Source organism: Semicossyphus pulcher, unplaced genomic scaffold (genome assembly GCF_022749685.1).
Source record: "Semicossyphus pulcher isolate SPU_LCO1_2020_fin unplaced genomic scaffold, fSemPul1.0.p SCAF_4, whole genome shotgun sequence".
NCBI classification, from domain to species: Eukaryota; Metazoa; Chordata; class Actinopteri; order Labriformes; family Labridae; genus Semicossyphus; species Semicossyphus pulcher.
Window position 1 is genome coordinate 25,423,980 of NW_027211715.1, and position 14,950 is coordinate 25,438,929.

A 14,950-nucleotide genomic window follows, 5' to 3' on the forward strand; every position below is an offset into this window, starting at 1 on the left:
ATAAGGAGCACTAGTTTGAAGACATAGTCCAAGCGAATGTGTGCATGAAGCTAACCTTGTAAAAGAGCAGAATACTGCTGAGAGAGAGAGAGAGAGCACTGCACATGAGGTTTATGCTAATATAGCAAATATCCATCAGACGTAAAGTAGAAGCTCAGCAGAACAGGATGGCAAACTATAAATCGCCCAGTCAGAGCTGGGAATGAGTAATGGATCGTATGTCAGCTAAGAACAGCGGGGGGGGGGGGCATTTTATCACTCTGAGTTTGTTAATTTAATTGTTACTTTATGATTAAGTGGTTTGTCAAAAAAAAATAAAAGCAGAAGTTCTGAGAATAACACACGACAGCACCAGGTATGAAAAATGGCTAAACTTGCATTGTTTCTAACAGCCAGCAGGGGGCGACGCCTCTGGTTACAATTACAAGTTGAGAAATGACCTTAACTGAAGTCCCTGAGGCTACGCCTGTCAAGCTTTCGAACCTGCATGTAAATATAATGGTCTTTCAACTATAACAGTGAGAGATGTTCCAAGGAAAATAATAGCAAATTTCTGGAAAAAATTGTTCCCAAATATCAGAGAGAAGTCGACAGAAAGGACGACAATACGCATCTGAAAGATACATCCAGAACATAATCTGTCAGCAGAGTGTTGAGAATGAAGAGGACATGCAAGCGTCAGGCACCCCACGTCTTGATAATTCATGTTTAGGACAATCATACAACAATGTTCCTGCACAGCAGGGTAAGTTAAAATATTGTTTTATTCTAAGCTAATGTTTAGTAATGATTCCCTATAACTTTCATTTTCTAATATGTTTTATCCCATTGCTAGCAAAACGTAATTATCACACCTTTTCATTTTGTTTAAAGTGCGTCAGGATTATGCTCGCATATCGTGGGCTTGATCCAAACACTGGATCTCCTAAAGGCACAACAGGGAAGCCCAACAAACTCCTGTACAAGTTTGCACAACAATGGCACAAACAGGAGTGGTGAAATAAAGGCTGTGTCGATATCATCAGTGAAGGTTGCGAAGGCCAGACAGGATCGCAAGCGGAGACCAGTTGACAGTCTTCCACAGTTTTAATCCGTGTCCGACATCTCTCCTCTCGAGTTTTTGGCTTTGGAAACTAAACTAAACTTTTATGCTTTTCGGTAAGCAAATTTTGTAAGCTGTTTTTCACTAACCAAAATCAGCTTCCCAATTAACATCACAGTTAACATAAAGTATGATGCACCTTGCTAACCAAGCTAGTGCAAGCATTAGCTGTTAGCTTAGTGTTTGCTAACCCCTTACTCCTTCCAGCTCTACCCACTTGTTGGCCAAAATGCCAAACTGAAGGCTTAAAAACAGCAGTCAAACCAATGGCTGATATCACGGTGGTTACGTCCACTTCTTATTGTCAGTCTATGTTTCCTACCTAGTATCTCTACAGTGGCAATCACTCTCTTTCGAAACAACCTTACAGGAGAAAAAGCAATTATTAATTTATTATTGGTATTTCAACTAAAATACCAAACTCGGCTGGAGCCCTAAGCAAGTATTTTTCATGGCTAATGGAAGGCTAGTTAAGTAAATCCTTATGGATTTTGTAAGCAAACTGAATGAGTATTCAAGGTGAGTCCGAGAGGATGAAAATCTTTCTGTTATCTTTTCTATCATGTGAAATGTAGGTCAACCTTTCTAGCAGCAGGTGTATGTGAAGAGAGAGAGAGGAGAGTGTGCTTCATGTCACACAGCAATCATTTTCCTTGAGCATTTCATCTGAAACCCACTGGCACACTTTCAGAAAGCACTCTCTCCATCCTCCTACCACATGACCCTCCCTCAATCCGTCCATTTCTTTCATCTTCCTCTATCTTCCTCTTCTCTCTTTGCATCTCTCTTTCTTTGTTCCTTCTGGCCATCTGTCTATTCCTATTCCATTCACGGGTAAAAGGATTGCTTGAGACGCTCCGGGTTGTTTCTCGAGAGGCCCGTCGCTGAATGCAGAGTCAGCAGAGAGGACCGAACGTTTGTCAGGAGGTGAAATGCAGTATGGAACAGCAAGTGCCACCCTGATCCCTCGGATTGTATTTCTCATATAAACCAAAGTCATAGCTGAAATTAAATTGACCCTGGGCTCATCCACAACTCCCCTGGGGATTTGTTCAAAACAAGAGCCTGTGTCTGGGCAGTGTAATCAGAATGAATACGATCCATATGTTTAGCCTGACTCTAACCTTCTGTAAAACTTTGAATAACATGCAGCCCGGCGTCAGAGGCAGAGCAGCGGTGCAGATACACCAGCCATCATGGAGCTAATGATTCACCGAGCTGAACTGACGTGTCTACTATAGCTGCAGCTAAATATACGATGATAAGAAACACGTAAGATTTTACAGCAGCAGAGAACAACAGGGATATTTTTGTCTCCAGTAGTAGCATTTAAAAATAAACCTCCGTGTACTAGAAGAAGAAGCAGTGATACATACTGTATTATTTATTTGGCAGTTGGTTCATTTTCTGTCTGCTACTGTTGTAGCTTTTTGCCTGTTCTCTGTACAGTGAGATTAATTCACATAGCTACAGTTAAAAGCAGCATTAAGAGTAAAATAGACAGACACTAGGTCATGATAGGAAAGCAGAAATCACACAGATTGTTTCAGATTTGATCGATGAAGATTGTAAAGCTAAAGCTAAAGCTGACAGTGTTGGGCCACCAAAAGAAAGCATTTTAATCAATCTAGAAACATTTTAGTCTCAAAGTAAGTAAGTGTAAGATGAGAGAATTGACATTTGACATCTGTATGTTAAATATAAATGTAAAGCCATTAGGTGGTTAGCTTATTTTAGCTCAAATTATACCATAAACTAGAACTAAAGTGGAAGTTTTTGTACAGAATACACAAACTAAATACAACATGTACATAAGTGAGCTTTAGAGGTGCTGGTGGCCAGTGTTAAAGGGCCAGCTCGCCGATTTTGAACCTCAGTCCTATCATGTTATAATAAGGAGCTAATGCCATTATGGTAGAAAAAAAGTGCCTTTGCAGGACGCTATCCGCTTCTCCAACGAGCGGAAAGAGGAAAACCTCCGCCAGACTACGTAAAACGCGTCATCTGGTTGAGGCCAGGAAGCTCGCTAAACCACACTTCCTCAGTCTAAGACGCCCGCCTCCGATGTCATGTCTCAAAATCGTCAGGTTTGAAATGCAGACTGCAGACCCAAAAAGTTTTTAGCTGATCCACCGATATATTCTCATCGTATTTCAGATTCTGTCCCGCTCTGACCCATTGCCTGCTGCGATCAATGTCCTTGACTGGAAAACAGTAGTATTTCAGTCCAGCGTCTCTCGCTGGGCCGTTCCTTTCAGAGGGAGGGACGCAGGGCACGCTGGGTGTTGTAGGAATGTATAATGGGTGAAACCATGATCTGTTTGTACAACTTTCTCCACAGCTATGGCACCAATTTAAAATATTATTGCTTCTATTGATTACAGAGAACACCAGCTTTGACTGACAGTGGCTTTCTCCAGGGGAGAACTGCTCCTTTAACTGTGCACAGAGCAAGACTAGCTGCTTTACCTTCTTTCCAGTCTCTATGCTAAGCTAGGCTAACCACATGCTGAATGTTTTGTACGTTAACTGTACAGACATTAGGGTGGTATTTTTCTTCTCAACTCTTAGGAGGAACAAGGAAAGTCTCATTTCCCATTTGTCCATTTGAGGTGATGTGAATCACTGAGAGGTACTTTCATATGCTATTATAAAATATAATATGCTGCCTAATGGGGAAATTCTACAGCCCAGCATCATCAGACAACTCTGTTAGTTATAGATCAACTTTTAGAGTTTTTAGAGTTGATATATTTTTGAATATATTTTATTGTATTATTTCACATTTATTCTTATTTAAATTCAGTTAATAACTTTAAGTACGTGCCAACCTCCTTTGGCTGTCAAACTGATAATTTATCGATTAATCAGTTGCCAGAAAATGTGATGTATCAATCATTGTTTTAATTTATTTATCAAGTAAGAGAGACAATCATTTGTTCTCACTTCCAAAATATGAAGATTTGTTGCTTTTCTTTTCTTTATGTTAAATATCTTTGGGTTTGGGTCGATTCCACCAAACAACACCTGATGGTGCCACCTTGTATTATATCAAACTGCCATCTCATAGACAAACCAGTGAGTCCATTAATCAAAAAATAAATTGACAGATAAATAAAAAAACATGTTGCTAACAACAGAAACCTTTGAGGCGAGCTCTTACTTCTCATACGTAGCGGTGACGAAGAAAGCGTAGACTCTCGTGTGCTTATGATGCCGGATTTGGATGATGAGTTCTGGGATTCCCAGCCGGATGTGGTTCAGTAGCCATAGCAACGTGTGGTCATCTGTACTGTCTGTAGCAGGAAATGAAAGACAAAAATACATTTTAAACCGTACCCACGCATCCCCGTACACGGGAGCTGCAGAGTACTCCCACAGCCTTCTTCTGTTTATTCCAGAGCAGCAGCTGGAGGTGAAGTGTCGTACGAACAAACACTTGAGAATCAATCTTCTTCTCTGCTTTCTTCTTGGGCAGATTCAGGCGAGGAGTCTCAGCGGCGTAATAGTCGACATCTGTATAATCCACAGTATGAGGCCGTACTGAATCGGACTGTTGCAGATAATGTTTAACAACCTCTGATGCAGTGGTATGTTGGGATCACTGCGCTTTGAAGAGATAAATAAGCATCTAAAACGAGACAGTTCATTTACAGCTTTATATTTAAAACACAAGTTTGGAATGAAGTTATGAAATAAGATCACATTACACATTTAGTGTCGCAGAATCATTCAAATAAAAGGAGATCTTTTATGCAATATTGGTGTTAAATTGCATAATGCAAATGTGTTTGTTTCGCTCTCGACTTCTATATTTGTGAGGACCAAACTGCAGGTCTTAAGAGCAAAGACACTCAAAATCTAGGACCTCAATTCTTTAAACAACCATTTGATAGTAAAAATGTTATTCTTGAGCGGAGCTCAGAAAATAGCGTGGACAGAGTAGTAGACAAAACATATTTATAAATGATATTTTATAAATTCATTATTTCACTTCTCAAGCAAAGCACCAAATACTTGCTTCCTCAGGCCTCTCAGATTTGATCCTTTCCCATGTCCCCATGTCATGTATTATAACAAGTAGGGATGCACGATATTGGATTTTTTGCCAATATCCGATATGCCGATATCTTACAACTCATTTAGCCGATTACCGATACCGATATTTTTTTCCCGCACACCTAATTGCAGAGATCATCAACTCTCTTCTGTATTGGAATTAGCGTACAGTATAATGGTGATACTCTTATCACATTTGTTACAACGGTCGGGGTGACGGGTCTCGAGATGGTTAATCAAGTTTGTAGTGTTGAAAGACTTTGCCTTGGCTCCTCCTCGCATCACCGAAGCTGAGCAGTCATTGCAAACAGCAGTTTTGCTTTCTATTTCGGACACTTTGAAAAACTTCCACACCACGGACACTTTGGCTTCTAACTCTCTCATGCTGCAGGTAGACACACGTGACGTCATCACGCTGCGCCGCGCAGGTCTTCTTCGCGCTGGGGACATTGTGCCGAGGTCGGGCATTTAGTCAAGTATGCAGCAGCCCATTATTTTATCGGTAAATTATATCGGCATGTTGGCCGATATCCGATAGTTCATTTTTAATCCGATATCGGCCGATACCGATAACGTGCCGATAATATCGTGCATCCCTAATAATAAGCTGAATGTCTTTTTTATCAATTTAACATACGTAGATTTTATATTGTTCAATATGAATTTGGGCACATGGGAATTTTGTTTGTCATGCGTCTTATGAGCATTTAGTCCACATCCTCATCTGTATAATCCATAGTATGAAACTTTATTGATTCGGACTGCTACAGATAATGTTTCACAATCTCTTCTGTTTCAGTATTAATAAAAGGGAGTCTAACATTCAGACCTCAACAGAAGAGACACTCGAAATTTAGGACGTAACAGTCGGGCCTCGCTTCTTTAACAGGCTGTTGAGAGGTAAAATTATTACTTTTCAGTGGTTGAGCTGAAATAATAATCAAGTAGAGAAAATATTATTTGGCAGCAACTTTTTTGTAACTGCTTTAATCATGTAAGTGGCTTTCAAAGCAAAGATGCCAAACATTTTGTTGTTCATGCCTCTCAGATTTGCTGCTTTTCTGTGTCTCATATGATAACAAGCTCTTTTTTTAGCAACCTGTGAGGAGTTTTCTGCTGGTTACGAAACAGACTGAAATTAATTTTGATGTCTCTGTATGACCTACAAAAGCAAACCAGACCGTCAGCGACAAGATTGATTATCTCTATATAGTTATTTTTAATGCCTGAAACCGCTTCAAAGGTTTCATTGACATTTTTGTGATCTTTTAAATAAGTCGTGGCTCCACAGTGTCAGTGATTGTCCTTTTAAGTGTCGAAATACAAACAGATGAGAGTGTGTGAGTGAGCCTGACCTGCAAATGTCATGAGGACATCACAGTTCTCTGTAGGCACCGTTTTCATCCAAGACTTATGAGACATGATGTGTCTCCCAGCCTGCAGCAGCCGCTTTCCAAATAGCTTATCTGAGAGGGAGAGAGACAGAAAGACAGACAGAAAGACAGACAGACAGGGAGAAAGAGAGAGACAGACAGAGATGGGAGAAAAAGGAGAGAGGGTCACCTTTTCAAAGTCAAACAGTATAAGGAGCTATGACATTTCTAACATTTTCGGCAAACCCCCCACCAAAACTGTTACCCCTGCTGCCCCATCACACACAGAGACGGACAGAGGCACACACACACACACACACACACACACACACACACACACACACACATAATCGTCCTTCTCGACGGGACAGATTTAAATGTCACGCCGCTTTGCCTCACAACACGAGATTGACAAAACTAATCCTGCCCTGCCAAGACCAGAGGCCACACATTGTCCACACCCTTTGGATCGTCACACAAGCAGACACTCCACTCAATCAAGTCAACACATGTAAGTGCTGCTATTTCTCAGTGTCTTGATACGTCCCGAGTTTCAGAGACATCCACATACAGAAGAACAGCCTTCATGGCATGGTAGGTAAAAAACTAGACACGGCTGAATATACAGCCACAACAGTAGATTCAGCTTCGGTATAGAATTACCTCGTCTCTATTGCTGAAGTCAACAGGACACCAAAAATAGCTTTACTGTAGCCAGACAGTCATGTCACATCATAACACAGCCGCCCTTAATACAGCAGTCTGAATGAAAGCAATGCAAAGACTATAATCCTTCTTGGATGGATACTTTTACATCATGGAGGAACTGCATTTTTAAAACACCTGCCGGTTTCATGTCCGGGCATCGAATAACGTCTTCACTCTTCTTGACACCTAAATCATTTGTCACCGATCTTCTAAGGTCTCATATTTCCACTGATGTGTACCTGAGAAAGGCAGCGGTGTCAATAGTTTAAGCAGGACTAAGTGATTCTGTAACCGGTGTAACCCCAGACGTGCTCAGCTGTCAGGGGACGGTTTGTGAAAGACATGTCGTGGGTCCTCCTGACTAATAATGACAGCAGCCTGCAGAGAACGTCCGCCCCGCAGTCACCCTGTGATCACTGAGGCACGGAGCGTCGGAGGAAAGTGGGGCACATACCAGAGATCAGTTTAATGTCACAAAATTCATCAAAGATATGAGAAAGATATGTATTTTAAAGCTGTAGAGAATGTTAGATCTGTAGGAGCGGATGCAAACAAAATATGAAAGCTACATATCCTTCTACACCTGGTTTATGTGTGTAAAGAGAACGCACACACATGCACTCTCACAAAGGTCAAGGCCATGGCAGCGGCTGTAAATACAACCATGATATCACCACTAGCATGACGCTGTAAATTACACGGTGTCTCTGCCTGTTCTGTGGATCCATTAAACACCTGTCACATAAAAACATCATTGTGCTGCAGCTCAGTGTGTCCTGTTACTTCCTGGAACTCCCTGCAGGGGTGACAGGGAGGGAGCCGCGGCGGGGCTTCCCAGAAACAAGCCTGATGGTCTTTTCCAGGTAATACATTTGTGCTCTGTGTGTGTGTATACGCGCGGATGTAAACACTTCAGCAACACGCAACATAATGCTGCTACATAAACTGAGTCAACATGCAATTTTCAACACCTGCAGGTAAATGTTTTGCACTCTGCTTATTTTCAGAAGAAACCAGTCTGGTGTCAAAGTCCCTGTTTTTAAAGCTGCACTTATTTTTACATAATTGAAAACAGAAGGTCGTAAAGAACCAACAACAGAATTAAAGCCTGTCAGCCCTGCAGAGCATTTTGTTCTGTTTTAGATCAATGTTTTGGTTTTCCAGCAAATAATCTCAACTCTCAACTTAATTTCTAGCCACAGAAAGCTATAATATACCTATCTGGCTCCAAACAGATATATTCCTAAGAAGTTGGTGGAGACCAAAATGGAGCTACGATAAAATGAGTCAGCTTGAAATGTAAATAGCCAACAGTTTACTTAAACAATCAAGAAAATACCTTTGAAGAATGTTCGCATTTGTGTGTTATTATAATTTAGCCATTTGTCTGAGGTGGCAGTTTACGATTGCAGGTACCAGCCAATCAGCGTCCTTGTTGTTGTTCTGCCCACATTCAATATGTGCCGACTGCCGTGTCGTTGTAGTTAGCAAAATTGGCTTGGAGGACATGTGTCGCTAAATTGTAAATACTTGCCATCTATAAACTATCCATGCACGTGTGTGTTCAGAAACGTGTGTGTAGACTGCTGATACATATTTCGGTGCCTTAAGTTTATATTGCATCTTCCGTTGCATGCTGTATTAGCATAAAGTACGCTAGCCGCATGCTAACGCTAGTGATAGTAAGGCGTATTCTGAATGCAATTCTATGTCACTATTATTGTGTGTAGTTCTTTAGTGCCTACAAATACGGTGCCTTTGCTAATGCTAATGTGATATTATAATCCAAATGACCTGCTAATTAGCCATTTACCTTCTAACTCATATAAAAGCATAAGGTATGCTATTAGCATTTGTTAGCACTAGTGTTGCTTAATGCATCGTGTCAGTGCTGCTGTTGTGCTCGTGTGCTGATGCTGTTTATTCTTTCTTGTTTATTGTAGAACTACCCACACACAGATATACACCAACCTGTTATTAATAAACCCACTGAAGAGAACATCCCAGTATCCCTCTATTCTTGCACCCCAGCACTGTGGCTTTCTTTTTAAACAACTTAAAGATTAATCATCAAATTACTGCTAATTTGTACCTTGTACAAATGCTTGGTTATATCTGGTGTGTTCTTTCCTTTTCATCTGTCATTCTAATATTCTCTTTTTTAAATCATATTATAACAAAATTTAGTGTTGAAATCTTTCAGTTTTTATCGTCTCTTTTTGTCGCTCTTTTTGTCCCCTCTGCCCTCTGAGAAGCAACATGGTTCTGAGTAAAAAAGAGGTCAAACAAGCCAATTAAGAAGCTCTACCCAATAAACATCAGGACTAAGTATTTGTCTTGACATTTATAAACATATTTTGCAGAACTTCCTGTCGTTCCAGTCAAGATATATCAAATCTGTTAGAGAAACTACAAACTTGTACCTGCGAACAGATCTTGCCTCAGAGGTAGCATTGCTATTTAAAGGATCCCTCTTCAGTACTTACAAAGAGGCTGTGACAACTTAATCTGGTTCCACACTTCTCTCCCCTTCTGAAGAACATTTTCAAACATCGCAACAGGCCGACAGGAAGCAGAGCGAGGTATTTTTGACTTTTTAATCTTGAGTGGTACTCCTAACGCTGAAATCTGACTGGACGCTCCGCTGTGCTTTAGATGAAATGCTGCAGGCAGCGCTGCGACATGATAGCAATTCTAATGAGCCCTGTATTCATCGCTGAGGGCAACACACACACGCGCACACACACACACTCCTGGAACAGCCAGCAGATTGGCTTCAACATCACTACAATGCTTTAATCTGTGAGCCCCGCAAATGAGAGTGTGTTTAGGTGGTTTGCAGGCATTTGTGTGTTTGTTACGTTGTTTGTAGCGACACATGACCCAGCAAGGCTTCACTGTATGGACATGGGCCTGTCTGACAGGTTTGTGGTTGCGTGTGAATGTGCAATAATGCTATTTTTACTACATAAACAAAACACCTGTAAATAATGTTGTCATTTCAGTGAAGTTTCCTCAAAGCTGCCCCCCTGAAACCACGACAAGCCGACCACAGCTTGAGCCCGTTAAGCAGCAGAAGCAGCAGATATTTTCTGCGGGTCACCATAAACTGTAACACCAACTATCGACAACACGGTCAGATTTCACAAGTGGAAAGAGGGACAATTAATGTCAATATTACTGTACAATAGGGGAAGGACAAAATACCATCATCCTGACTCGTGCAATACAATTATCAATAAACTGGTGCCAAATATCTATACTTTAATTTACAAATATACAATGTTCTGAACTGATTCCCTGCGATTTTGACTCACTGCGTCACTGCTTCATGACTCCTCGCTTATGATGTGAATGAGGGTAACGTGAACAGATATTAATTGGCAAAAGAAGAAGTTAATCAGATATGGTGATGTATCATTATATGATTGTCGCTGTATCACTGTATCGTGATATTATCGTTATCGTGGGCCACGTATCTCGTATCGTTCTGCGATTCCCACCCCTACTGTACAACACATCTTCAGTTGACAAAATATCTCCATTCAAATTTATAATGACACATTTTTGGCTATTTTTGAGGAAGCTGAAACATGTCCTATTATATATTTTCATATTTCAAGTTGATGAGAATTTAATCGTTGCTTATTTGTCTATCCAGCTGATACAGGACCTCGGCATTCATTTGGAATACAGTATCTGGCCACCTGGTGAGTTTAATTTTAATATTAACTCTCCTTTTATCTCTGAGGGAAATATCCGGCTCTCCAGCTGCTGAATGTTGCACTAGGATCATCGGTTTGTTGCGAGCTGTTTCTGTCTGCAGTTTGGTTTTAAAAAAGAAGTCTCAGATATTTTTGAACTCAAAACAGCTGCCTGCATGCGGCTGCAGATGTTGCTGATGATTGAACCAAAACAGTTAAATTGTCGGGCCTAAAAATAAAAAAGCAATGAGCTGCATGAAGCTATAAAGCTCCATAGAGCTGAATGGATCTACGGAGGCAGGTGATTGGTCTCTGTGGGTTGGGTTTTTTGTACAGGTCTTGATTGAATGTGAGCTACATTGTTGATGTGAAAAACTGGATAAGATCGTTTTTATTTCACATATAAAATATAAAAGGACCTCACCTTCTTGATTTTGATTATTTACAATCCTTTTTTTTTTATTTGCTTCTCATTATCTGCCTCTCTTCCTCTGTGATTGATTCAGCAAGGTAATCAATATGCAATGAAGGCTTTTACCCAGTTTGACCTCATCTGTGTTCTTCACGAGGAGAGTTAGTGCCTCAGATATTTAGCACATGCCGTCTATGATGGATTTTACCCTGAAAAATATATTGAAATGGTTGAAGTTTAAGGTGAATACAGAGTTTAAAATGCGTAACAATTGCACCAACAACACAGCTGTGTAACCTCTATATATAATAAGCAAGAATTTACATAAAAAGTGATCCCATATGTCATTTTTGTTGACAAAAAAAGCGATTTCCTGAGTTTGAACAGAAACCAGGTCGCTGTTCGGCGGGTTCGCCCCTCACTCACAGCGATACGGATAAAGCCTGTATTACTCACGGCCTTCACACTGAGACGACTGTTTCAGGGCTAAAGCTTATCAGACAGCAGCCAGGCAGGCATAACAAGCAGGGTGTCTCTCTGTGATCGCAGTCGCCTTCTGAAGCATTTCTTCGGGGTGTTTGTGTGTGTGTGTGTGTGTGTGAGAGAGAGAGAGAGTGTGTCTGCTCAGGTATTTGTCTATGTGCCCGTGTGTGAGATATAAAGTACCAGATTAATGGGGTGTAAGTCAGTTATAAAACTCAGGCAAAGCACAAAAAAAAGGTCACAGACACTTAAGGAAACACTTGACGAGGCGTTCGCTGTCTTCACTGCCTGTGTGACTTGGCTCAAGAGCCCTTAATACTCAGCTGGAGCAGCTTTGAGTCATGCTCGAGGATTTTACTCAATTTTAGTCAATTAAAGGTTATTAAAGGTTTTGGGCTCAATCTTCAATAAGCTGGAAAAAGCAGCTACGTGCTATAAGTGGAAATGTTAATTGTGTTGCTGAGTAAACGTGGAGATTAGATGTTCAGCTCCTGACTTATCGACTGACAATAAACAAATATATGTTGTCCACAACTCTAATCAAAGAGGGAACTCATGAATGACACCTACAGTGAGCGAGTTCAGCAGTCATGTTTGTAGTTTTTCAAATGGGACAATGAGGGCATCTTAATTTGAAGCATCAGTTGTCTGAGCTTTGGATTTAGTGCTTCCATAACAGAGCAAAGTAGCTGCTGCATTTACCTTGTTTTTCTTTATTGTATAAAAACTAATACAGATAATGCAGTGATGGTTTGGGATCAGGCCTCCCGGCAGTGTGGTGCAGTGGTTGGCGCTGTCGCCTCACAGCTAGAAGGTTACTAGTTAGAATCCCGGTTCGGACGAAAAGGACCTTGTAAGAGCAGATTTGATGTAAATTGGTTTGTGTTATGGATTGACTGTGATTGGCGGGTCAGCCTATATAGCCGAGGAACCTTTGTGTCTCGGCAGGTGTTTCCAACCGGAACAGGAGAAACAGTTTGCATGTTCTCCATGGCATGTGTGTGAGCGTGTGATTGACTGGCGATCTCTCCAGGGTGTACCCCGCCTCTCGCCCTATGACAGATAGGCTCCAGTCCCCCCGCGACCCTGAACAGGATAGGCGATATAGATAATAGATGGATAATGGATGGATTGTTTCGGAGCAGGCAGCAGGAACATATTCGATCACTAGGAGCATTCTTAGCAAGTTAAAGCTCCTGTGAGGAACCTTCAGTTTGGACACACCTATGATCTATTTGCTGAACTTGTCCTGTACATGTGGAAGAAGCTTTTCCTCCTGCTTTGTTTTCACATTTAAACATGTCACCCATTGAGAATCTTTGCAGTGGAAAATGTAAACAAAGGCTGTTTCACTCACGTGCTGTTTACCTCCTCGTCTGACACCTCCCCTGTAACAGTAGCTTCAGGCATTAAAAATATCTACATAGAAATAATCAGTCCTGTCACTGTTGATCTTGCTTGCTTTTGTAGGTCATATGGATGCATCGGTATTAATTTCAGTCTGTTTCATAACCACCGAAAAAAAACTCCTCACAGGAGCTTTAATGAAAAAATATCGAGTTGAAAAGTTCACATCACATTCCTGAAGATGTTTGGAGCAGTTGTGCCTAAGAAGTACGGTGCTTTATTAAAGTAGGTGTAAAAGGAGGCGTGTCAATTACAGTGATAACCTGCAGGATCTCGTTTACTGGCAACCAATTTTGCAGTCAGTAGTAAGTTCTTTAGTGTACTGTATGAGGGTTAGCTTACTAATATGCATTGCTGCTTCATATTATTTCAATCCAATAGGAGATTTGAACCTTGAACTACAAATGCTGTTAGCTTCATAATGAAAAAAAGGTTGTAGATTTTGTTAAATGTATTTAGTCTTTAATTCATCAAAGAAACTCTGCTACTCTCTGAGTTTAGACTAAGCATACATCTCCTTATTTGTAGCAACATATATGCTAAGTCCCTACCTTTGGTCTCTAATTCCAGGTCACTTTACCTGATATAAAGTCTGTCTTAGTCATTGTACACAGCATGAAAGTAAAAAAAGAAAGATTCAAACTAGAGCCAAAGCAGCCTGTGTGTAGAACGATAAATGTGAGGAAGGAATAGATTTTCATTTTGTAAATGAAAACAGAATTCAGCATCCTTTGCTTAATGTCAATGACCAGCTGTTAAAAGTGCTACCTAGAAGCCTAAATACAGCTGGCATCATTTAAGAGACAAAATGTTCCTGATTCCCGTCTTCCCGAGGCCTGCAGTGCAGATTCACCGCTCTGATATGTTGCTGAGGATTTGTCCATTCTCCAAATGCACCTCGAGAAAAAGATGCCTTCGCTTAATATGCCTGGCAACGCTGTGTATTTCCTTTGAGGCTGGAGACTAAAGCAGGATTTATATCTCCTCAGCAGCGAGTCATTTTGAAGTTGCACCGTTCTAATGGAGAGGCAGAAACACGCAGACATAATGTAATAAAGGCAGGAGGGACTGACAGAACTCAACGTACACAGAGGGAGGAGAGGGACATGCAGAAACACTGTCATTGTCGCATTTAATGAGTGCGGGACTGAAACAAATGACCCTATTAGAGCGATTACATCAGTAAGTGGGACAGAGAACCTCATCAGGTTCAAACACACGACTATGTCCTTAATTAGAATCATCTTCATCCCCGATCCTGAACAGAAAAGTCCACACCCAGGAACAGTGGGGCGTAAAGATGCTGCCCTTTCCAACACGTTCCCAACTCTCAAAACACAAACATGCAGAGAGAGAATCAAGTCACTTCACATGTCCTAATCTAGGAGGAGCAAACTGAGTCATCAAATCACGCAGCAGAAATGTCTGGATTAAGTCCCATATCAAAGTGTTCCACCTGTGAAGATGATGCAAATCAAGCTGTGGCTTCTGCAACTGCAGCCTACATGTCTGAAGGGAGGACATCAAACCACAACCCACCTCTCCTCCTATCTGTCCCTCTCTTTCTCTCCCACCTCTCCTCCTATCTGTCCCTCTCTCTCTCTCCCACCTCTCCTCCTATCTGTCCCTCTTTCTCCCACCTCTCCTCCTATCTGTCCCACTCTCTCTCTCTTTCTCCCACCTCTCCTCCTATCTGTCCCAC

The 14,950-nt window shown here is 41.2% G+C and overlaps 1 protein-coding gene across 1 annotated transcript in view; it reads right to left on the reverse strand.

Annotated features, from left to right (window-relative positions):
* The window catches only part of ano8b (anoctamin 8b), a 50,286-nt gene that overhangs the window by 16,771 nt on the left and 18,565 nt on the right, over window positions 1-14,950 (reverse strand). Inside the window, exons 2-3 of the mRNA XM_069680355.1 lie at window positions 6,517-6,627; window positions 4,266-4,398 (exon numbers count right to left, since the gene is read on the reverse strand). Of these exons, the coding sequence (XP_069536456.1) occupies window positions 4,266-4,398; window positions 6,517-6,627 (244 nt within the window). The remainder of the gene's footprint in view (window positions 1-4,265; window positions 4,399-6,516; window positions 6,628-14,950) is intronic.